General features: G+C 34.9%; 1 protein-coding gene across 7 annotated transcripts in view; it reads left to right on the forward strand.

Moving 5' to 3' along the window:
* The window catches only part of LOC112654403 (PARP1 binding protein), a 67,029-nt gene that overhangs the window by 7,156 nt on the left and 33,550 nt on the right, over positions 1 to 26,323 (forward strand). For 6 of the 7 annotated variants that reach the window (XR_007402320.1, XM_035699191.2, XM_049094166.1 and 3 more), the window contains 4 exons: positions 10,105 to 10,335; positions 16,335 to 16,442; positions 24,616 to 24,783; positions 25,708 to 25,878. Coding sequence is in view for 6 of the 7 variants with exons in the window: in XM_035699191.2 (XP_035555084.1) it covers positions 10,105 to 10,335; positions 16,335 to 16,442; positions 24,616 to 24,783; positions 25,708 to 25,878 (678 nt within the window). In the remaining variant the exon portion in view is untranslated. The remainder of the gene's footprint in view (positions 1 to 10,104; positions 10,336 to 16,334; positions 16,443 to 24,615; positions 24,784 to 25,707; positions 25,879 to 26,323) is intronic. The other variant, XM_049094164.1, reaches the window with a different exon arrangement.

Here is a 26,323-nt window from a genome sequence, read left to right on the forward strand (position 1 = left end):
TACGAGGATAGTACACTGAATTCCTTTATCCTCTTCGCTTAGATTCACCAATTAATATTTTGCCACTTTTCTATCATTACTATTTTAATATTTTTGTATGTGTGTATAACAAAAATACGTAAATAAACACAAGTATGTATTGTACACATACATACACATTTATTCATATCACTCTGTACGAACCATTTGATGATAAGTAGTGGACATCCTGAGTCTTTGTTCGTAGAATGTACAACTCTTGCTATTGTACATTATGTGGGTTTTGACAATTATATAAGACATATATGCACCTTTATAGTATTTACAGAATTGTTTCACTGCCCTAAAAATCCTCTCTGCTCCACCTACTTATCCTTCCCTTTCCCCAACCCCTGGCAACCACTGATCTTTTAATTGTCAGCATAGTTTTGCCTTTCTTAGAATGTCATGTAGTTGGAATCATGTAGTATATAGTCTTTTCAGATTGGCTTTACTTTCTTTCAGATGCATTTATGGTTCCTCCACGTCTTTTCATGGCTTGATAGCTCATTTCTTTTCAGCAGAGAATAATATTCCACTGTATGAATGTATCAATTTATCCATTTACCTTTTACTTTTCTTCCAAATGATATTCAATAAGATATTCAATATTTAATAGCTTTTTAGTTTAATAATTATTGGATTTTCTGTTATCCTCTTTTTTTTTTTCAGATTTTACTTTTTAAAGTACTATCTAAGTGTGGGTATTGAATTTACAACCCTGAGATTAAGAGTCACATGATCTTTTGACTAAGCCAGCCAGGCACCCCTGTTATCAGCTATATACTTTATTTCCAAGAGCTCTTTTGTTTTCTCTTTTTGAAATACATACTCATCTTGCTTCAAGCATATATTTTTTGTTTGAAACTATTAATATTTCTTGAGGCTTTCTTCTTCTTACATAATCTGTTTCCTCCTAGTTTCTTATTTTATTAGTCTTATTTGGGAAGAATTTCTATTCTTCTATCAGAAACTTTCTTCCTGATGATCCTTGACCATGCACTTTCATTTAAGTGAACACTAAAATGCTTCCTGGAAACTCTGCATGGAGGATTAGGGGTTGTCAGCCTGATCTGACTGGGCTCTGGCTGGGGAACATTTGATACCCATGTTGAAGATATCCCTTTTACAACAGTTTCTTTAAAAAAGAGTCTTTACACAAATGGTGTAAAGTTGAGCTGCCAATGTGTTGGGGGCTTGAAAGAAGTGTCAACATTTAGAATATAAATGGTCATGTGTTTCCTGTCATTTTCATTTGGGTACTCTTGTTTTCACTTGCACTCTTCAGTCCAGAGACTGTTTTACCCTCTGTAGGGAATAAACCCTCAATCTTCTGCCAAAGTAGTTTAACTATTCTCCCCTTTTTCAGCAAAAGTTAATAATTAGGCAAAAGTGTAAATGAAAATACACTAACAATGTTACAGAAGAAAGGGACGTTAAGGAGTCAATCTCATTTAAAATTGCACCCAGAACCATAAGATACCTAAGAATAAGCCTAACCAAAGTGGTAAAGGATCTGTACTCAGAAAACTATAGAACACTCATGAAAGAAATTGAGCAAGACACAAAGAAATGGAAAAATGTTCCATGCTTATGGATTGGAAGAACAAATATTATTAAAATATCTATTCTACCTAGAGCAATCTATGCATTCATCGCAATCCGTATCATAATGCCATCAACTTTTTTCACAGAGCTGGAACAAATAATCCTAAAATTTGTATGGAGCCAGAAAAGACCCCAAATAGCCAAAAGATCATTGAAAAGAAAATCAAAGCTGGTGGCATCACAATCCCAGACTTCAAGGTCTATAATAAAGCTGTAAGAAAAAAAAAAAAAAGCTGTAAGCATCAAGACTGCATGATACTGGCACAAAAACTGACACATAGATCAATGGAACATAATAGAGAACCCAGAAATGGATCCTCAACTCTGTGGTCAGCTAATCTTCAGCAAAGCAGGAAGGAATATCCATGGAAAAAAAGTCTCTTCAACAAATAGTATTGGGAAAATTGGACAGCCACATGCAGAAGAATGACACTGGGCCATTTTCTTACACTAATCACAAAAATAGTCAAAAGTGGATGAAAGATCTAAATGTGAGACAGGAATCCATCAAAATCCTAGAGGAGGACACAGGCAGCAACTTCTGTGACCTCGGCCACAGCAACTTCTTGCTAGACATATCTCCACAAAGGCAAGGGAAACAAAGGCAAAAATGAACTCTTGGGACTTCATCAAGATAAAAAGTTTTTGCACAGCAAAGGAAAACAGTTGACAAAACCAAAGGACAATTGACAGATGGGAGAAGATATTTGCAAATTTCTTATCCGACAAAGGGCTAATATCCAACATCCAACATCTATAAAGAATGTATCAAGCTCAACACCCCAAAAACAAATAATCCAGTCAAGAAATGTGCAGAAAACATGAACAGACATTTCTCCAAAGAAGACATACACAGATAATGGCCAAGAGACATGAATAAATGCTCTACATCGCTTGGCATCAGGGAAATACAAATCAAAAGCACAATGAGATACCACCTCGCACCAGTCAGAATGACTAAAATTAACAAGACAGGAATCAACAAATGTTGGTGAGGATGTAAAGAAAGGGGAACCCTCTTACAGTGTTGGTGGGAATGCAAGCTGGTGCAGCCACTCTGGAAAACAGTATGGAGGTTCCTCAGAAAGTTAAACATAGAACTACCCTACGATCTAGCCATTGCACTACTAGATATTTACCCCAAAGATACAAATGTAGTGATCTGAAGGGGCACCTGCACCCCAAAGTTTATAGCAGGAATGTCTACAATAGCCAAACTATGGGAAGAGCCCAGATGTCTATCAACAGATGAATGGATAAGGAGGATGTGATACACACACACACACACACACACACACACACACACATATACACTAGAATATTAGCCATCAGAAAGGATGAAATCTTGACATTTCCAACAATATGGATGGAACTACAGGATATTATCCTAAATGAAATAAATCAGTCAGGGAAAGACAATGATCACATGATCTCACTCATGTGGAATTTAAGAAACAAAACAGGATCATAGGAGAAAGGAAGGAAAAATAAAACAAGATGGAATCAGAGAGGGAGACAAACCGAAAGAGACTCTTATTCACAGCAAATAGGGTTGCTGGAGGGGAATTGGGAGGGGAGATGAGGTAACTGGGTGATGGGCATTAAGGAGGGCTCGTGATATAATGAGCACTGGGTGTTACATAAGACTGATGAATCACAACTCTACCTCTGAAACTTGCTGCATACATTTAATGCTAATTAATTGAATTCAAATTAAAAAAAAGAAATGAAAAATGTCTAAAAGATTATCCACACACAAAAAAAAGATTATCCACAGAGGTAAGCATGATACTGAGGCTACTCCAGAAATCTCTTCACTGGCAAGTATCTTCATCATTACCTTCCTCTGTGCAGATTTTTTTCTAGTGGGCATATAAGAGTATTGACCTTTAGAGGCTTTGACTTCCTTTGGCAGGGTGAGCAGGGTGATCCAACTTCCCATCTTTTTTATGCTGAGTTTTGTATCCTAAACTTTGTGCTCAGAGTTCATAAAAACCAGTTTCCTTATTGCCAGAGAATGGTAGTTACCAGGAAAATACAGGCGCCACCATTTGCTTACCTCTTTATATTTGGCACTTGCTCATTGTTTTTGACCTTTAGTAATTTCCCTTTTCTTATGGTCAATTTAGTCATGCTTAAAAAAAGTTTTCCTATTTTCTCTTGTAGCTTTAGGTATTTTATACCAGGAGGGGTCTCTGCGTATCCAGTCAGGCAGATTGCCCTGTTAATGTGCCTGTTTTAAAATTATAACAGATGATATACATTCTTTCTGCATCTTGTTTTTATTATCCAGCATTGTTTTCAAGAACTCTTTAGGTGCTGATAGACAGAAAAGTTGATCTAATTTATTCATTTTAACAATCATCCTTTGTATGACTGATATATTTTACTCATTGATGGATTGGGTTGTTTGAAGTTTGATATTTTTGGTATTTTTGGTGTTATAAACAATTCTTCATTGAAATGAGATGTCTGTGCACAGAATGAGAGTTTCTCTAGGCCCCATACACAGGAGGTCATATGATAGATACATCTTTAATTTAACTTGATGCTATCACATTGCTCTTCAACTTGGTTATTAGAATTTACATTTATATCAACAGTATAGGAGAGTACCATTTTCTTATTTTTCGCTATATTAGATATTTCATTGGAAAAAAGAAAAATAATATTTCATTTTAATTTTTCTGTTAACTAGAGCATTTAAACATCTTTTAAAATGGTTATTTGACTGTTTAGGTATCTTCTTTTTATTGTCTACTCATACATATCCTTTGCATATTTTACCATTGAGTTATTTTTTATCTCTTTATTACTCTTTAAAACAGTTCTGCATGTACTTTAGATACTCTCTTTGTAGCACACTTTGCTGATAGCTTCTGATGCGCTCTATTTTACCTACCTACGCTGGATATGTTCCCCTTACATTGTTTACCAGTATTTATATGCCAGACTTCTCTACTGAGTCCTCCTTGGTGTGACCAGGTAGTTACTGGACATTTTGCCTTGATGCCCCAGTAAGGTCTCCGCATCAGTTTTTAAAAGTAGACCACATTGTTTCCTCTCTCAGCTTACCATCTTGTTCATATTCTTAGTTGCAGTCTTATATACCATTGTTCACTCAGTCATTAGACTACCCAAGGGTAATTGTAAAGTCTCTTTCCTTTGCTCTCCATTGCAATTCATGTTGAAGTCTTTCCAATTTTACTGCCTGAGCATTAAAAAAATACTCTCCCTCTTTAGTAACCTGAAGAAATGGTACTAAGGTAATTAATGGATTCTGAGGATATTATATAAATGGAATAGAGTAGCTAAAGGTTAAACTTTGGTGGCCATTCACTGGAAAATGAGGAGAGAAATTGAGGCAATTATTAAGAATCATTATTGTATAGTAATGGCAGGCTATCATTTTGAAATTAAGCAGACCATGTTCAAATTACCTTCTCTTTATTTATGAATATTTTGAAACAAATATATCAAAAAGGTAAGTGAAATGTACCCTGAAGAAAATTTAGTTTTCACTGCAAAAATTTTGATCTGTTGAAGCACTCAGTTCAAGTCATTTTTTCTTCAGGGCTTGTCTGTGGATACTCACTCAGGATCTCTTTCTACTTAATTTTCTACTTGCTAATTCACTTAATTCACTGTGAAAGTTCAGACTCTGGGTGGGAAAGAAGAGGAGAGGTGAATTGCAACTGAACTTTTCTCACTTTGTGTATGTGTGTGCCTGTATGCAATGGAGATGGTGAGCTGCAGTTCTGATTGACTCTCTCAGATGGAGTTAGCTCAGGCAGCCCCAACTGCCTGACTCAGACTTCTAAGTCACTCAGCAAGATAAAGCAGCATGCACATATCCCTGCAAATGCGTTCATAAGTAGTAGATAGTCATAAAAGTTGGAGTTGGTTGTATATATGCTTCGCCTATATTTTTCACTCTGTGATTGAGCTCTATTTAGGTTTTTAATTCTCAAAAGTTTGAGGATGCGAATCTCTAAAGTATGATTCTTCCAGCTGAATTTGACTACAATAAAACTTGAGAAAACCTAGTGGAGTTGTTAGCTTGTCTATTGGCATGCTTGTTTTTTTTTTTAAAGATTTATTTATTTATTTTTGTTTTTGTTTTTGTTTTATTTTTATTTTTTAAGATTTATTTATTTATTCAGAGAGAGAGGGAGAGAGAGGCAGAGACAAGAGACACAGGCAGAGGGAGAAGCAGGCTCCATGCAGGGAGCCCGATGTGGGACTCTATCCTGGGTCTCCAGGATCACACCCTGGGCTGCAGGCGGTGCTAAACCTCTGCGCCACCGGAGCTGCCCGCATGCTTGTTTTCTTAGCTGCTTTAATGGAGATAAAAGGTATATGAAAATAATCTATGAATTTTAGGTTTTCTGAGGGCAAGTTTTTTTTTTTTTTTTTTTAGCTTAAATCAGATGACCTCTAGGAGTTTTATACTGCTAGAGATTTAACTTATTATTAGATTCATTGAGGACCATATGGCAAATATATATGACTTTTATTATTAAGTTGCAAATAGTGTTTTAGTTATTCCTTTCTTTAGAATTGACTTCATGGTCTGATTCTGTCTGGCAATTAAATTATAAATGCTGTTTTTCATCTTAAATAGCTTTAAGAACATTACAAATATTCTATTGGATGAAACAAAGATATTAGTTTTATAACTTCATGGAAAGTCACAGCCTGTGGTTGACTGTCAGATTTGAAAATGACCTAACATTGACATAACAAAATAAGAAGAAATAGATTTTACAATTGTCTTACATTTATCTGCCCCCCCAACAAAAAACCCAATTATTATACTTTGAATAAGAAAAGAGAAAGAAAACTGACATGTTTTGATCACGTACTATTTATCAGGCATTCTTTAATCTGTAAAATCTCACTTTATAACCAAGGAAAACTATTCACAGGATCTGAGTATTTTACCCAAGGTCACAGAGCCAATTAATGCTCTTAAGTGGATCTGCTATCTTTTCTGTTTTGATAACAACAAAAATTCCAGTTAGTTAAAAATGTAAAATTTAAGTTTTTGAATAATTATAAAAATAACTTCAGCAAAATATACAGAGTACAAGTGCTCTGAAAAAGTGCTCCTTCTTTTTTTTTTCCTCATTTTATTCTTATGAAATACAATCCTTTTTATGTCCATCAGAGAATTAAAACATTGACCATCTTGAACTTCCTTCAGATATAGCCAGCTGGCATGTTTTCCTAGCAAAACATTTTCTGATTTGACCACGAGCTCTCTGAATCAGTTGTTATTGGTTTGAATAATAGAATATGCTGTCATGGTGGGCACCTGATCATGAAAACTGATATCTGGAGTACATTTTTATTTGGATTTAAAATGTTTTTACAATCCCAGTATAAACACTGTTAATCTAGTCAAGACCTTTTCTCACAAGATCAAGAGTTTGTGTAGTTTAACTAGTTAGAGTCAACAAAATGAGAATGAATTGTACATTTACATTAGACAAAATTTCAATTTATTTTTAACATAAAGGATGTCGTATCAAAATAGTTTTAGGAATTTTTGAGATAAAACAACTTAGTTTCCAAACTCTAAATAGCTGGATTTATTTAATTTAAATACCATTTGGAAATTTTATTGTGTAATTTTTGTGGGATTGCAAAGTAAAGTACATCATTTTTGATGCAATGCTGAGAAATTACAAATCTTTCTTACATCTGGGTTATGGATTCAAGGCTTGAGAGTTACTACTTCTTTTGGTTTTTCATTGAATTAGTTTCATGAAATATAATTTTTTGAAAGAATTATTTATTTATTTGACAGAGCACACACGTGTGTGCACACACAAGTGGGCAGGTTGGCAGGCAGAGGGAGAGGGAGAAGCAGCCTCCCTGCTTAGAGAGGGAGCCTGATGCGTGACTTGATCCCAGGACCCTGGGATCATCACCTGAGCTGAAAACAGACACTTTAACTGACTGAGACACCAGGTGCCCCTATAATTAATTTTTATAATTTTGATGTAACAGGTCTCTCCAAGGGACAGTAAGGATCATTTTCTTAGTTGTCTCCATATCCGTGAGTAAAAAGTTAATTATTTTAAGGCAGTTTGGACATAATTGTCTTAAATTGAGATAGTTGACTAGAAAATGTGGCTGATTTTGATAAAAGAAATATAGATTTTAAAGGGTTGGATATGTAAAAAATAGTATATTATTTGGCTCTGTTTGATTCTTTTTATTATTCTTCATTGGCTGAAGATGTTACAATTTTGGTTCCAGTGAATTATAGTTTTATTAAAATATCCATCCATCTTTCAGTGCAAATGATGGTAAGATCTTGGTGTTATCAGAAACTACTAACATATTAAGGAAACGTAACTGTGAAAGAGAGCAACATAATACATTCCACTAAATCACATATGGGTACTTAAAAGTATTTGTTATTCATGCTGCATTGGAAGGGAGTAGCTAGAATTTTTTACTGAATTAGGGCTAGCATTTTTTGGAGGGCACCATTATTAATATTTGGGATATTAAGTGGGAGCAGAATGCAATCAATTAAAAAAAGCCTTCAATTCAGTATGTCTGCTGACTAATATATCTTATTGATATTGAAGAAGAGAAAAAAAGAACAATTTCAACTCAGTAGGAACACCCAGCAACTTAGAGAAAGAAACCATTGCTTTTTAGTACTTGTTTATAGTTTAGTGTGTCCATGAGCAGAGAAGAATCTAAATTCTCTGACCCAAGGTTTTAGTACTGATATTTTGCTTTCCCTGGAACAGTAATGAAATAAAACATGGTTTTAAAAAATTTAATTTTTATGATCATGTTTTAAGACTAACAGTTGGAAGTGTGTGGTATATGGTAATTCACTATGGCTTTGAAAATTTTAAATAAGAGATTAAATATACGTTGGCAGCAACCTCTTCAACCTCAGCACACACAGCAACTTTTTGCTAGACCTATATCTCCAAAGGTAAAGGAAACAAAGGCAAAAATGAACTCTTGGGACTTCATCAAGGTAAAAAAACTTCTGCACAGCAAAGGAAACAGTCAACAAAACTAAAAGGCAACCGACATGATAGGAGAAGATATTTGCAAATGTCTTATCTGACAAAGGGCTAGTATCCAACATTCAACATCTATAAAGAATGTATCAAGCTCAACACCCCAAAAACAAATAATCCAGTCAAGAAATGTGCAGAAAACATGAACAGACATTTCTCCAAAGAAGACATACACAGATAATGGCCAAGAGACATGAATAAATGCTCTACATCGCTTGGCATCAGGGAAATACAAATCAAAAGCACAATGAGATACCACCTCGCACCAGTCAGAATGACTAAAATTAACAAGACAGGAATCAACAAATGTTGGTGAGGATGTAAAGAAAGGGGAACCCTCTTACAGTGTTGGTGGGAATGCAAGCTGGTGCAGCCACTCTGGAAAACAGTATGGAGGTTCCTCAGAAAGTTAAACATAGAACTACCCTACGATCTAGCCATTGCACTACTAGATATTTACCCCAAAGATACAAATGTAGTGATCTGAAGGGGCACCTGCACCCCAAAGTTTATAGCAGGAATGTCCACAATAGCCAAACTATGGAAAGAGCCCAGATGTCTATCAACAGATGAATGGATAAGGAGGATGTGATACACACACACACATACACACACTAGAATATTACTCAGCCATCAGAAAGGATGCAATCTTGCCATTTGCAATGATGTGGATGGAACTGGAGAGTATTGTGCTAATTGAAATAAGTCAGAAAGACAATTATATGTTTTTTCTTGTATGTAGAGTATAGAAAACATAGGATCATAAGGGAAGGGATGGAAAACTGAATGGGAAATCATCAGAGACGGAGACAAACCATTAAGAGACTCTTAATTATAGGAAACAAACTGAGGGTTGCTGTGGGCATGAGGGATGGGGCATGAGGTAACTGGGTGATGGGCATTAAGGGGGGCATGTGATGTGATGAGCACTGGGTGTTATGTGCAACTGATAAATTGTTGAACACTGCATCTGAGACTAATGTACTATATATGTTGGCTAATTGAATTTAAATGAAAATACATTAGAAGAGCTGAAAGGAACTAAATATTAACAGAATCAAATGTTTCACCAATCAGTGCTACTTAAGTACTGCCCACACATTCCTCAACTGCCCACACTGCCCACACATTCCTCAACTGAGTAGAAGTTTAGTGAAGAATGACTATGTATTTGCTAATTTTGTCATGCACAAACTTGCCATAGTTATCTTTTATAAAACCATCAAAATCTTTTTCTTTTATATCTGGTTTTAAAATTATTCCATAACTCAACTTGGATGTTCTCTTCAATAAGAATTTAATGTAGCCTTTTCTATTGAATTTTTGAACAAAATTCAATGTGTACTCCCATCTCAATTATAAGTAATGAGTATTCTGACATCCAACTTTATCTTTTTATTTTTGGCATTGTCTCTTTCAGCACAGTGGAGAATTTACCGTTTCTCTGAGCGATGTCTTATTGACCTGGAAATACTTCCTACATGAGAAGTTGAACTTATCAGTTGAAAATATGGAAGTGATTGACCATTATGAGGACATTAAGAAGACTTATGATGATTTCTTAAAGAAGAGTAATATGCTAGATCTGATTGATGTTTATAAAAAATGTATTTTGATTTCTAGTTGTGAATATAATGCCAACATATCCCCTGTAAGTATTTTTTTTTTAAATTCTATCTTAAATGAAAATTTGGCTAGATTTATTTCTATTTTAAACTATGGTGTTAGCATTTATAGTACCTTGATAATGCTTTTGCTTTTCAGATCATGTTAGAAATAGAAAATCCAGCTGCCTGAAAGTTAGTTATTACTGGAAAGAAATATTTCAGTGGTAAATTTTGCTGAAATTCTGTTATTATTTGGTTGAAACAGCTTCTTACTAGATCAAAAAATTTTAACAAAGAGATCAGTTCCAAATGTGTGATTTCTTTTTGAATTTGTGCCAAGGATTGCTTTTCTATTTTACTTTCTTGGTTTAATGTGCATCTGTTCTTTTGGCATATGTTGTATAAATTATTGCAATGACTCTTTATATGGATTAAAAATACTATTTCACTGAGATGAGGTATCTTTTGTGATGATAGTATGATGCAATAAAGATGAAGTTATATACTATTCCTTTTCTTTTACATGTACACATATTCATTGTTTTATTTTTTTATTGAATATAAATTTTAAAACTAATGGGATGCCATCCTTTGCAGTTTGGTTTTATATACATTAGACTTGATATATTTGGATGTGTCTAGTTTGTTTTAAAGTGTTGAAATGTATTTCTTTATCTTAACGTTTGCTGGGTACCATTAAAGTAGTAGTTAAATACTGGTAATAACTAAATAATTGTAGATATAATTAGAAGAAAATGTTTATTGCATTTTCTAAGATATTAAAATATTTGATAAATATTTCCATCTGATACTTGGAAATCATGTTTTGGCTCCTTGTAATAGAAACCTCCACAGTAACAGTGGTTTATGAAAATGGAACTTTATCTCATTCTTTTATAAAAGGAGTCTTAAGGTAAGCCTCTGGGGCTGATGTGATAGCTCTGTGGTTATCAGATACCGAGGATTTTTTTGTCATTCTGCTCTCCCATCTTAGTTTTTGACCTCTACCCGCAAGATCATTTGAGATCCAAGATAACTGTTGGAGCTTCAGATTCCTTATCAGCATTCCTAGTATCAGGAAGTAGCAAGGGAGCACAGCACTCTCCTTTCCTTTTAAAGAGACATATAGCTCTTTTGCTTCCATGTCCTTGCCCAAACCTTAGTTACATGGCACACCAAGATGTTAGGGGAGATGGAAAATAGTTTGTTTTTGTTTTTTTTTTTTTTTCTGGGTAACATGCCAGAATAAAAACAAAATCTCTGTTACTGAGGAAGAAGGGGAGAGTGGATATTGGCAGGCAGTTTGCTGTCTTGGGCTCAGTGGGCTATAATGGAACCCTTTGCCCTGTTATAACTTTCTTTCCTTTCTTTTCTCTCTCTTTCTCTCTCTCTCTCTTTCTTTCTTTCTTTCTTTCTTTCTTTCTTCTTTCTTCTTCTTTCTGATTTTATTTATTTGAGAGACAGTACGAGAGAGAGCATGGGGTGGGGAGGGGCAAGAGGGAGAAGGAGAAGCAGGCTCCCTGCTGAGTGAGTGAGGGGGTTCAATGCAGGACTCTACTCAGGGCTCCCTCCCAGAGCCCTGGGATCATGACCTGAGCCAAAGGCAGACGCTTACCCAACTGAGCCACCCAGGCCCCCCTGTTGTAACCTTCTAAGACACCCAAGCATACATACAATATGGTAATGATAAGTGTGAGGGAAGATAATTTTTTTCCATTTCTCCCTACCTTATTTTATTTGCTTGTAGAAATAATTTTTGACTACTTTTCACATAGTTATTTTAGAGAGGCTAATCAAACATAAGTATTTGATTGTAGGAACAACAAAGACAATCTTCTAATAAAGCCAATGGGAGTAAAATCTGCCTGAGGTTTTTGGACACATTATTTTCATCTTATCCTTTGCTCCTAACTCTTATCGTAAACCTCTTCATTTAAGTGAATCAACCATACTATGAGATATATAGATCTACATTGGAGGGAGTTCTGTGTCTCCAAATGTCAACATGTTCTGCAGAACATCAGGAGTGGAGTGGAAGCTGCTGAGATGATAGTATGTGAAGTTGAAATTTTTCTGCACTCAAAATGGAAGATTTGATCTCTCATATTTGTTTGCTCCAGGGAAATTTCCAATGAAGAAAAAGTGAGCAGGAAGATAGATCCCTAGATTGATTTCCTCAAATATGCACTAAAATAACCCTAACTTATGCTATAAGTGTGTTTTTTTTTTTTTTTTTTTTTTTTTTTTTTTTTTTTTTTTTTTTATAAGTGTGTTTAAAGAAAAAAAACAAACAAACAAGGATTTATTTATTTATTTGAGACAGAGTGGGGAAGGGCAAAGAGAGAATTTTCAAGCAGATACCCTACTGAGCACCAAGTCTGATGCAGGGTTTGATCCCAAAACCCGTAAGACCTGGGTTGAAACCCAAGAGTCAGATGCTTCACCAAATGAGCCACCCAGGTGCCCCTGAAAATGTCTTTAAAGGTACATATGCTTACGTATCTTCGTTTCTTATTTATTGTAGCCTAAATAAGGCAGGAATTACGAGGAATTAAGATAAAGGTAAGATAAGGCTGTTCTGGTAGCATGATAACTTGAACAATGCCCCTTTCCCCTGTATTTCATACATTATAATTCCTCTTTTGGGGAACAAGGATGCAGGGTCTGTGGACATCTGGGAGCTTATAAGACCTTGGATTCTAACTGAAGTCCAAGTAGAAGACAGTTGGTACAGTTCGTACAGTTTGCTTTCTCATGAATTGAACAATTATCTGAAAACCATTGAAGACTTGGGCTGAGGAGAAGAAATAGTAGATCTTAAGAAGAGCTTAGCAGCCCTCAGAAATCTGGGAACTTCTGGGGAAGGTCAACAAATACCCTCTGTGAGTGTGCCAGGATTCTTTGACTCTCAGGAAGCCGAGAAGGAACTGAATGGGTGAGCATACTATTGGTGATCCTTCAAAGACCACAAGAAGACCTAAGAAGACTCTCCCTTGGTTTAAGCAGATGACTGGCATCCTGTTTATTTTTCCACTGATGCTTCATAAAGACTAGAGACTATTTCAGTTTCTATTGCTTCTAAAATTGTTATCACTTCAGGTACCTCAACAGTCAAGGCTATAAGCCCCAAAAAGCCAATGAAGAAAAACAACAGCCACTTAAGGAATCCCAGCAGCTACAGAAAGATGAGTTACCTCAGAAACACATGTGCCCAACAGAATAGAGCTCTTAGTGGTGAATGACAACTTGATTCCATTAAAGTAAGAAATTCAAGGATACACCTAAACATAAGACTTTCTAGGTTTAAAAAAAAAAAGAAGAAAAAAGGAAAGTTTTCCCAACACAACAGATGAATTCAGATACAAATTCGTATTCTGAAAGTCAAATAAATATTTAAAGCACAGAGAGAAAAGTATGAAGATGAAGAAATCATGAAGGAAAAGTTAAGAAACTTGGAGATTGGATTTAACATGACAAATGATAGGAATTCCAGAAGGAGAAAAAGGAACAGATGCAGAAGATGCCATGATTAAATAAAATATTTCTTGTAACCACATTTGTTATGATAAAATTTCCCTGAGTCTGTTAGTTTAGAGTCTTTATGAAGTTCCAGGCTATTGAAGAGAAAAGACTCATACGTAGACATCCTGGTAAAATTCCCAAACTCTTAAGGATGAAGGTAAATAAAAGTTTCCTGGTGGAAAGAATAAGCTATTTAAAAAGAACAAAAATTAGATAGCATGTCCTGAAAGAAGAGGGCAGTGACCTAAGGATCTCATTATTGTAGTTTGTTGGGGAGGCGGGAGCCGGGAAGTAGGAGGCATTATCACTTTTAAATGATGATAGAAATGGATCTGATGTGAGTATAGGAACGTGAGGTAACCATTAATGGAATAGAGAAATATAGTTAATATGAGGATAAAAAGGTATAAATCAGTAAAATTAATAATGTATCACAAAAAAAAACCATTGTGATTTTTATGCTTACCTCAGAAAGCTTTATGCTTTATTATCTAGAATCCTTGTCAAATTTTTAGGTCTAGGAACTCCTTTGCACTCCTAAAAATTATTTAGGACTACAAGGAGATTTTGTATGAGTCATGTCTGTTACTAAAGATTAAAATTGAGATACATTTAAAGTAACAGTTAATAAATATTGATAACAAACCTATTACATGTTAATATGAATAGTATTTTATGAATAAGTTTTCCAAGAATAAATTGTGAGGCTAGTGACCCTGTTTTACATTTTTAGAAATATCTTTAATGTCATGTGTGATGGAAAATAGCAGGATTCTCATGTCTGCTTCTGTTTGGTATGTTGTTTTGATTGATATATCAAGAAAATTCAGATTCACATTGGTACGTAGTTGGAAAAGGGAGAACCTCCTGGGTCCCCTGAATGGGTCTTAGGAACCTCAGGAGTCCTTGGACCATATTCAGTGAACTGATCTAGAATATTGTACTTTACATGTCATTAAACATGAAAATAGTTTTAAACCAGAGGATAATACTATCCCATTTAAAAAAAATAACATTGTGTTTATGGAAGAATAAATCTTTGCTTTTAATATCTGTTCTGAAAACATAACCACAAGTGTGAGGACTACCTGTGTTCAAAATTTGTTAAATAGTAAATTCTTTTTGAAAAAGAGACATACCAAGAAACAGACTCTTAACTATGGAAGACAAACTACCAGAGCGGCAGGGAATAGGGAGAAACAGGTGATGAGGATTAAGGAGTGTACATCTTGTGATGAGCATGGGGTGACATATGGAAGTGTTGAATTGCTAGATTGTACACCTGACACTAATGTAATACTATATGTTAACTATACTGGAATTATAATAAACATTTTTTTAAAAAACAGTGATTTTCAGACACACCTTCCCAAAGGATTTTTCTTCTGAAAGATAATGACTGAATTATTTCATAACATCAATTTTTTAAATATTGAAAAGTTGCACTGTAACATCATTGGTGGTCATTAAATGTTTCTGGCTAGTATTTAGATAATAGGTATCTAAGTTGTCCTTTGTTTTTATTTTCTTTTAAAAATATTTTATTTATTTATTTGAGAGAGAGAGAGAGCATGAGCAGGGAGAGTGGTAGAGGGAGAGGGAGAAGCGGGCTTCTCACTGAGCAGGGAGCCTGACAGGGGCTTGGTCCCAGGAGCCCAGGATCATGACCTGAATTGAGGGCAGATACTTAACCGACTGAGCCACCCAGGCGCCCCCTAAGTTGTCCTTTGTAACAAAGGAGTAGAAGTCAAAACTTATTTTTAAAAAAGCAAATTCTTTTTTTAGTGAACTTGAATTTTGAGATTCAACCTATGAACAACAAAATCCTAGTCTTTCTAGTTCTTTTCTTTCTTATGATTAGCTCTGAGTTCCAGCTCATCATATTAGAAGAACAGTGGCAAATGCTATTATTGCCTTTTAAGAAGTATATATTGGTGAATTGTTTTCATTATAATTTTGCAATCGCTGAGAGGATAGGTGGTTTGCAATGTCATTAGGCTTTGTTAATTCCATTCATAGGTTCCCTCCAGGTTTGCTCATTAGGAATGGGGTATGCGAATACCTATGTGACCTTAGAGCCCTTAGAATAAATAATGTGGAGATGTTCAGTGCTGTGCCAGGGTGAAAGCAAATATCTCTTTATAATTATTTTTTATGGAAATTCTTATTTTGCTTGAAATATGCTGTTAGGACACTAGGTTTATTTATATATAAGTCCAAGATGAAGCATTTATTATGTGCCTTAGGTAAGCCCTTTGTCTTTAATTTTCTTCTATAAAAATAAAAGGCTTAGATTAAATTTCCATGGTTATCTTTTAACTCTCAATTTGTAAACTCTTTGAGTATGGCCATTGGAAACGGCAGCATTTTGTTAGAAAGTTTAATTCCATGTACACTCACTGTCAACAAAGATCGGGTAATAAAACTGTACACGGGATGACACCATGTAGAGCTTGGTGTGAAATAGTACTTATAGTTGGCATAGCGCTGTATTATTAGTAACCTTCTATGTTTTCTACAGAGTCAACTACGGGATTTTCTGTCTGGGAGACAGTATGAAGTAGCTGATGAAACTGATCTTTATGTACCAACATCACCAGTGAGTAAACACAACCAGGACAATGAAAAGGTACTGATAAATTATGAGTAAATTAAAGCAGGATATGATCCTCTTCAAATCACTATAATTTGATTGTACATTACAGTTATTTTGTTAATTTTTAAAAGTTTTTTTGTTTAAATAAAACTGTATTTGCAAAGAATAATACATTAGAGACTGGTAAGAGCCTAATAGTTTCTTCCTGGTTATGGGCCAAGGTAATAGACACTGTGTAAAAATAGTTCTCATCTTCCTATTTTTTTTTTTTAAGATTTTATTTATTTGAGAGAGAGAGAATATGAGAGAGATCACAAGCAGCATGGAGGGGTAGAGGAAAAGAAAGGCAGACTCCCCGCTGAACAAGGGGGCCCGATCCAGGGCCCAATCCCAAGACCTGCGATCATGACCTGAGCCGAAGGCAGATGCTTAACCAACTGGGCCACCCAGGCGCCCAGGTATCACTCTTAAGTCTCTGAAAAGTAGTTGGAAGGTCTAGGTTGCCAGAGTTCTTTGAATCTTTGTATTTGGTAAAGTCACTTATGGTTTTAAATGAATGATTCTTGGGAGGATATGTACAATTGAAAAATCTGTTCTGTCCCCTTTACAGTAGATAACTGATTCATCACAAATTGTGATAATAGAGTTTGTTGTGCAAACAAACCATAGAAAACGAACCACAGGTTTGGTCTAATATAATTTACCTTCAGTTAAATACTATGCTAGATACCTAATTAAATATAGTAATCCCTTACTAACCATAAGAGTTATGTTTATAGAAGTTTCTATGGTAAATAAAATCATTATTGATAAGATAAAAAATAAGGATGTTGAAAGAAGTAGTAAAATTACATTCAACATATCAAAATCCATCCTCTTCATTCAATTTGATGAATTATCTTCTTCATTCTTTTAGGAACCGTTGCTAAGGCAGATTCTCCCATAAGTCCTGTGCCAAACAGATAACACTTTAAAAAAAATTTGTCACTGGCCTCAAATAAATATCTGTGCATTTACTTCCTAGACTTAGTAATGTGCTTGAACATCTGCATCTAATATTTTTTCTGCTGTATTTGAAAGTTAAGTTTCTGACATCATGACACTTAATGCCTAAAGTCCTTCAGCATATCATTTCCTGAGAATAAAAGCATAATCATAATATTAACATATATAAGAAAACTTAAGTATTCTCTAATATCATTTACTGTCTACCCTATTTAGATTTCTCCATTTGTCCCTCAAATGGTTTTATATTTCTTTAGACTCTTAATCTAGAAGTATTCCCCTCCATCTTTTTCTCTTATTTATCTGTTTAATTTCTCCTGGTATTATTTATCTTGTTCCTGTATTTCCAGTAAACTGGAATTTTTATTCAAAAGCTTGCTTGGGGGCACCTGGGTGGCTCAATGGTTGAGCGACTGTCTATCTTTGGCTCAGGGCATGATCCCAGGGTCCTGGGATTGAGTCCCACATCGGGCTGCCTGTGGGGAGCCTGCTTCTCCCTCTGCCTATGTCTCTGCCTCTCTCTCTGTGTCTCTCATGAATAAATAAAATCTTTAAAAAAAAAAACACAAAAGCTTGCTTAGATTGAGGCTTAATGTTCGTAACATTGTGGTGGAGACACAAACTCAAGTTGTCCCAAATTGGCAGATATCTAGGATATAGATGTCATTTTCCCTTTGCTATGAGCAGAGATCTGTGGGGTGACATTGTGTAAATATCCTGTCCCCCAGCAACCTTTCACCTACTGGTTTTACACATGTGTTCATGATTGTTTTCTGAATCAATTATTTCTTTACTGTTTGCAGAATGGTGAGTTTCTAACTTTGTCATATCTTTATATTAATTTGCTGCCATTTCTCAGTAAAGCAGAGCTTGATAAGATAAAGCTATTTAGGGAAAGAGTTCCCAAAAAATGGCAGAGTCACAACCTAATTCTCTTTCATTATCAGTTTAGCAGTTGGGATAATATTTATAAGATGGAATGCAAATTAGATTTTTTCCTATTTATCTTCTTTATTATGTGTGTATTTATTACCACGGAATGATGAATTTTTATTTATTCAGTTTTAAAATTAATTATACTTATTAATCTTTGAGGCTAAAATGGAGGGATTCCCTTCAAGCTGGCTTCTGTGTCTTTTTTACATCTCCTATTAGACTTCTGAGCACTTCCCTTTTTTCTGGTACAAGAGAATATTTCAAGCCCATTTTTTTTAAAGATTTTATTTATTTATTCATGAGAGGCACAGATAGAGAGAGAGAGAGAGAGAGAGAGGCAGAGACACAGGCAGAGGGAGAAGCAGGCTCCATGCAGGGAGCCCGACGTGGGACTTGATCCCGGGTCTCCAGGATCATGCCCTGGTCAAGCCCATCTTTGTATGTTTTCTGCCCAGATATGATTCTTTTAGTGATTTTAACTATTTTCTCTTGCTTGAAATTAATTTTTCATTTACATTGTTTCCTTCCTCTTTTCCTCCTTTCCTCCTCCTACTGATAAAATGTTCACCAAATGCCTGGTCTTTCCTCATTGGTACTTGAGTACATTCATTTACCGCCAGAGTAGATCACTTGCAAATCTCCTCTATGATATCTTATAGGATCTACAAGGAGGAAATAATAATTGTTATTGTGCCTTTTAATTAAGAGAAATAAACTGATTTGTACATATATAAAATACCTAAGCATTTATAACTTTGGCTTACAGGTATAAAATGTTGAAGGGACATCCATGAGAAAATAGTATAGCATATAGAAACTAATGCATCTACACTGCAGGCATATAGTTTTCTCATTTAAAAAAACAGTGATAGTTTCATTGTGTGAATCCTCCACTTTTCTCTTGCCTTCCTAGGTTGTTTTCTGAGTATTTTGTCTACTAGTTAGCTAATAGATTAGGTTTTATGTGGACTTTTACAGTAGCAGCTATCCTCTCAACTATTTTTCTGTTACTTTCAGACCTCTAATATTTTCTTTTTGCAAAGTATTTTTGGAAGACAATATATTTCTATTAAAATTTCAAAGTGACTTTTTGGGTTGAAGTCTTACATAGATATATTTTGATCACAAATGTACCTTACTAATGCCACTCCAGAGTCATCAAATAGATGAATGGCATGAATTTGAGAAACGATACTTTTGTTTCCTTATTTTATTTTTCCTAAGGTTCTAAACTGCTTTAGAAATTCTGAAGTAAAGAGGGAGAAAATGGAGTAAAGGCCCAAAAAGAAAATCATCAGTTACATACAAAATTCTATCAATATATTAGTGCTAGTCCAACTTTTTTTTGTCATTATATGTAAGAATTTATGTGTTGACAAAGAAAGTAAAAAATACCTGTAGAAATTGTTAATCTCAATCTAGAAAAATGGACTTTCTTCAAATTTTAATTGAATATCTGCATTTCAGTAATAATTAAGGGATAAGAAAAGAAACTTGGAATTGCCAGAAAGCTTAAATAAAATTGTTCAACTTCTAAACAAACATTGCAAATACTTTGTGGTATGGGTTGAATCAGTTTATTAAATAAACAGAACATTATCTTTATTTTTGGTATCTTGGTAAAAGCTTGAATCTTGTGGATTTTTTCAATTTAGGCCCTTGCTTCTGGACATCATAACTGTATTTATGTGGAGTGCTTTTCCAGAGAGCCTCTTTAAAACACACTTGCAAATACAAGAGCAGGGAAACCATAACTGCCATGTTATATGACCATAATGATAGGGATAGATTTCCAATTGCAGCCATGAGTTAAAAGAAACACTCTTGTTTCTTGGAGTGAGCACTCCAAGATGTTTTTCCCTGATGTTTGTCTAGTGTCATAGATTAGAAGGGCAGAATTGGTTAGCCCTTAAAGAGCAAGTTGTAGATGTGGAGGTTTAAGCCCCAGTTTGTACCCAGTAAGGATCAGATACATACATTTTGGTAATTCTCATTTTTGGACATCAGAAGCACAATGAAACAGGGATTGAATGAAATTAAAAGTAGAAAGAGTAAAAAAGTTTGATTGCAGTGTGAATATAACATTTTTTCTGCTTTGATTTTTCACAAAATACGTTACTCTTGAAATGTGAAGGGATAAGAAAAAGAGATTCATATGTTTCAGACTGTTGCACTATGAGGTTAAAATGGAAACTTTTGTATTAGAGATTCACATGAAGTATTATAATTTACACTGAAAGTAAAGAATGCTTGAAATATAAGCAGAAAATTATGTTATGACTTAAGCTATAAAATTTTAGGATGGATCCTAAAGATTTTAATTTAGTTGTACCTTGGAGCAATTTTCTTTTTAAGGCAATGTAATATAAATATGTGAGTGCTTAGCTGATCCCAAGTAATTTTTTATAAATGGTTTTCATTTTGAAATATCTAAAATGGCCAAATATGTGTATTAAGTTTTTTTCATTTATCATTGAACACAAACTAATTGAGAACCTAATAACAAAAATGGATTGATTACCTACTACAGTGTCAGTCATTCTTTTAGGCTATAACAATACATTAGTTGCTCTCCTGGAACTCATGAAGTAGTAGAAAGATTAAGAAAATACAAAGCATTGGAAAGATCTATGCAGGAATTATAATTGATATGCATCGAGATGACAGGGTTATAAGAAAGGGAGTACATGAATTGCTATTCTATACTGGGATATCATGGGGCCTCTCTGCAAAGATAACATTTGTCTTACATGTTTAACATTCAAGAAAAAAATTTTTTCATAGGGCTAAAAGTAAAGCTTTTTTTGAAAAAAATCAATTTTGCCTAAATTTTGAGTCCATATTTAAGGTAACCTTTTCCTGTCCAGTAAAGTTTTTTTAAATTGACCCGGATTGCCTCTCATGTTTCAAGACTTGTTTTTCATAAGAAATTTAAATAACTGAAAAGCATGTTACCTTTAAAAGTGCTTTTAATGCATGTGTGAACTTGAGACCTCCTTAATAATTGTTTCAAGAGACTTCCTAATAATTTGTAATTTCTTTTGATTTGTAATTTTTTTGCTACCTTTTAAAGCTCTCTTTTATGCTTCCTAATTTAAAATTGATTAAACAGAATATGAAAAAAATTTAGGAAAGTATTTTCTTAGTTTACAGATGATAAATTATGGAGTCTTTAGCTAAGTTGTCAGTCACTGAAGGACTTAATGAATTTCATGTTTTGAGAAGGAATTGAGTATAGAATTTGTGGAGTCCATCTTTCTAAGAGAATAGGCAAGGAGATGATTTCAGGTAAATATGTGGGAGTGACATTTAAGAATTAGATACAAACAAGATTCCAGAACAAGAAGATGGAGTGTAAGGAGTTGAGAAGGTGATGAGAATTCCATAAAAAATAATTTAATTTTGATGAAATCCAACTTGTCAGTTTTTTCCTATTGTCAATTGTGCTTTTGGTGTCATGTGTAATAATTCTACCTAATTACCTAATAATTCTAATAATTCTACCTAAGTCATAAAGATTTTTTTCTTAGGTTTTCTTCTTAAGTTTTACAGTTTTATACTGTACATTTATACCTATGATCTGCTTTGAGTTAATTTTTATAAAAAGTGTGAGGTTGGGGTGCCTGGTTGGCTCAGTTAGTTAAGCATCTGACTTTGGCTCCGGTCATGATCCCAGGGTCCTGGGGTGGAGCCCTACATTGAGCTCCTTGCTTAGTGGGGAACCTGCTTCTCTCCCTCCCTCTGTTCCTCCCCCTGCTTTTGCGCGCTCTCTCTCTCTCTCTCTCTCTCAACCCCCTTCAAATAAATAAGTAAAATCTTAAAAAAAAAATGTGAGATTTAGGTGTGTTTCATTTGTTTTGCATATGGCTGACCAATTGCTCCCACACAACTATTGAGAAGTTGTCCTTCTCTGTTGTTTCTTTTGCACCTATGTCAAAAATCAAATGGCCATATCTGTGTTAGGTCTTTGTGAACTTTGTTTCGTTGATTTGAATGTCCCTTCATAAATACTATATTATCGTGATATTGTAATTTAAGATAATTTTTCAACATATTTAATATGTTGCTCCAATGTCTTCTGGCTTACTTTTTGATGGTCTGTTAACCTTATCATTGTTCCCATTATGTAATGTGTCATTTTGTTCTGGTTCTGATTCTTTTGTTGTCAAGATTTTTTCTCATCTTTGGCTGTCAGAGTTTAATTATACTACAGGAATGATATTCTTTGTATTTTTCCTACTTGAATAGCTTCTTATATCTATAAATTAATGTTTTCTACCAAATTTGGGTTGCTTTTGGCCATAATTAAATGAAATATTTTTTTCTGCTTCTGCAGGGATTCTAAGTACATGCCCCACAGAGCTCTATGGCTTTATTTATTTTATTTTTTTTCTTCTTTTGTTTTTCTGCTTTGGTGATTTCTATTTATATATTTGTAAGATCACTGATAGTTTTCTTCCACCTTCTCCAAGTTGTTGTTGAGCTCACCTAGCAAATTTTGTTTTGGTCATGGTACTTTTCAGTTTTAGAATTTACTTTCTTTATAGTGTTCACTTTGCTATTGTCTTTTCCACGTTAATTCATTGATAATATTTTCTTAATTCATTGAACGTATTTTGTTTGGGTTCTTTGAATATATTTGTACCAGCCACCTCAGTGTTTTGTCTGCTAAATCTAACATCTAGGTCCATTTGGTGTTGATTTTTATTGACTGCTTTTTATCGTAAGAAAGGGTCACACTTTCCTTTTATTAAATTGTCCAGTAATTTTTAGATGAAAACTAAACATTACAGATAATATTTTATAGTGATTCTGGGTTTTGTCATGTTCTTCTGAGGACAATTGAATTTTTATTCTAGTAGGTAGTTTTCTTGCCTGGATTTCAACTTCATATTTTGTCGCCTTGGTATGTAGCTTTTTGGATATCTATTCTTACAGTTTCTCTTTGCTGTTTTTTGTTTGTTTTGTTTTTTGGGTTTTTTTTTAGGTTAGCTTTTGTAAATCTTTCTTTTGCCTGCCAAATATGACAGTCAGCCAAGGATTTGGGAAGTATGGAGCTCATTGTTTCCATGGATTCCTTTTTTCTAGGGATTTTCCTGAATTTTCCAGTTGTTCTGACAAGTTTTGGCTCTGTACACCTAAAACTTCAAGCCTGTCCAGCTTTAGCTTTCTGAAACTTCAGCTACATGCAGTTGTGGAATGCGCTCAGTTTAGCAAACCTTCCAACTCATAGCTCTGGTTCCTCATGGCTAAATCTTTCTTAAATATATTTCTTTTTGGTTTTTGCCTGTATTTTTGATGGGCCCTCAGGAGTCTCCTCCATGCTTGTGTAGTTTCACTGTTAGCTAGGGATTTTGGCTCTTTATACTCTCAATTATTTCCAAGATTTTTCCCTTTAAATTTCTAGCTGCTTTCCTAGCCCTGGATTCTGAGGGCACCTTTATAGTAACTTTTATCTGTGCAGCCATAGTCATGAAAATTGGGCCAGTAAACAACAAACTTCATTCATTACCACACCACCTTCCTTGCCTTTTTTTTAAAGTAGGTTCCATGCTCAGTTTGGAGTCCAAAGTGAGGCTTGAACTCATGACCCTGAGATTAAGACCTGAACTGAGATCAAGAGTTGGATACTCAACTGACTGAGCCACCCATGTACCCTTGATTTATTCCCTTCTTATTGCAGTTCTGTTAAAGTTAGATATTCCTCCAGTTTCTGTTTACCTTCTAGATACTTTCCAGTACCTTTAAATAATATTTAAAATTACTTACTTACTCTTTTGTTTTTATTATCTGTGAGGTTTATGCGATCACTCACTTCTCCACTATTACAGGAAGTTTAGGGCCTTTTTAATTTAGTATTTTATTTATTCATGAGAGACACAGAGAGAGAGGCAGAGACATAGACAGAAGGTGAAGCAGGCTCCCTGCGAGGGGCCGGATATGGGACTCCATCCCCAGACCCCGGGATCACGACCTGAGCTGAGGGCAGACGCTCAACTGCTGAGCCACCAAGGCATCCCTTAGGGCCTTGAATAACCACAAATTTGTTATTCTTAATGCTTCTTGTTGCAGTTCTTTTAAAATTAAATTCTTCCCTAGTGTGGGTCTGCTTTTTGTGTTCTTTCCTGGGTCTTTATGTTTTTTGTTTTTAAAATTTTACCTAATAGTTTATAGTTACTGTGGGAGTTAACAGGTACTTTCCCAGTACTAAAAGTTGCAAGGCCTAAAATAGGAGTAAGTAGATAATTTTTTTTTTTTTTTTTAGATTTTATTTATTCAGGAGAGACACAGAGGGAAAGAGAGGCAGAGACATAAGCAGAGAGAGAAGCAGGCTCAATGCAGTAGGCCCGATGTGGGACTTGATCCCAGGACCCCAGGATCACGCCCTGAGGAGAAGGCAGATGCTCAACTGCTGAGCCTCCCAGGCGTCCCTGTAAGTAAATAATTTTAGGAATAAGATCATTGAATGCCCTGGTTTATAAACTGCTTGACTTGACTATAAAAGACAAGTACAGTATATTTGAAAGAACTGATGCCTGGGATACCTGGATGGCTCAGTGGTTGAGCATCTGCCTTTGGCTCAGGGTGTGATCCCGGGATCCTGGGATTGAGTCCCACATGGAGCTCCCTGCAGGGAGCCTGCTTCTCGCTCTGCCTGTGTCTCTGCCTCTCTCTGTGTGTCTCTCGTGAAAAAATAAATAAAATATTTTTTTTAAAAAAAAGAAGAAACAACGGATGCCCATATTAAATTCTCACAAATATTATTTATATTGTACTTGAACAATCTGTAACTCTGTTTTAGTAGTTAATGTCAACATCAACTACTTGTTATTATTTTCTTAACATTTGCTTGAATCTCTTCATTGTAATACTTACTTGGTTATTTGGTATTGTCAAAGTCAGTATCTAATAATTCTCCCCAAATTTAACTATTTAACTTCAGCCTTTGTATCTAGCCCTATATAGGTACAGGACCAAATAATGCCAGTTGGCTCGTTCCCTAAGCTTTAGGGGGCTTCATTATTCCTTGTTATTTAGTGACAAATATGTGCAAGGCAATGAGATCCAGCCTCATCAGAAATGCAGACCTTGGACTTTATCCTTTATAACATTTTCTAAAAGGCGTTTTTCAACAATTATGATAGTTATTTGCTCATTAATACTTACTAGCACACTGGTTTCATGAGCAAGGATATATTAACTTGTCCAACTCAAACTTTTGTTGTATGGCAGTTTTCTTTTCCCAAAGAATTGAGTGAGATATTGTTATTGAATGGTCATACTATTTTTACTGCATAGAAAAAAGATTATTGACTTAAAATAACTTCAATAGAGAAAATAATATTTTGTCTTACAGGTGCAGTTATTAGCAAGAAAAATTATCTACTCATATTTAAATCTGCTGGTGAATTTGAAGAATGACCTGGCTCTGGCTCATATTCTCAATATTCCTGATAGAGGACTTGGAAGAGAAGCCTTCACTGATTTGAAACATGCTGCTCAAGAGAAAAAGATGTCTATCTTTTTGGTATGGACATGTTAAATTTTCAGGATGTTTTAAATTAAAGATTCTTATGACAGTGGATACAAGTACCTTCATATAGAATTCTTTTTTAAAAAAATAATAAATTTATTTTTTTATTGCTGTTCAATTTGCCAACATACAGAATAACACCCAGCTCTCATCCCGTCAAGTGCCCCCCTCAGTGCCCGCCATCCAGTCACCCCTACCCCCTGCCCTCCTCACCTTCTACCACCCCTAGTTCATTTCCCAGAGTTAGGAGTCTTCCATGTTCTGTCTCCCTTTATGATATTTCCTACCCATTTCTTCTCCCTTCCCCTTTATTCCCTTTCACTATTATTTATATTCCCCAAATGAATAAGACCATATAATGTTTGTCCTTCTCCGATTGACTATTTTCACTCAGCATAATACTCTCCAGTTCCATCCATGTCGAAGCAAATGGTGGTTA

This window comes from Canis lupus, chromosome 15, assembly GCF_003254725.2.
Source record: "Canis lupus dingo isolate Sandy chromosome 15, ASM325472v2, whole genome shotgun sequence".
NCBI lineage: Eukaryota > Metazoa > Chordata > Mammalia > Carnivora > Canidae > Canis > Canis lupus.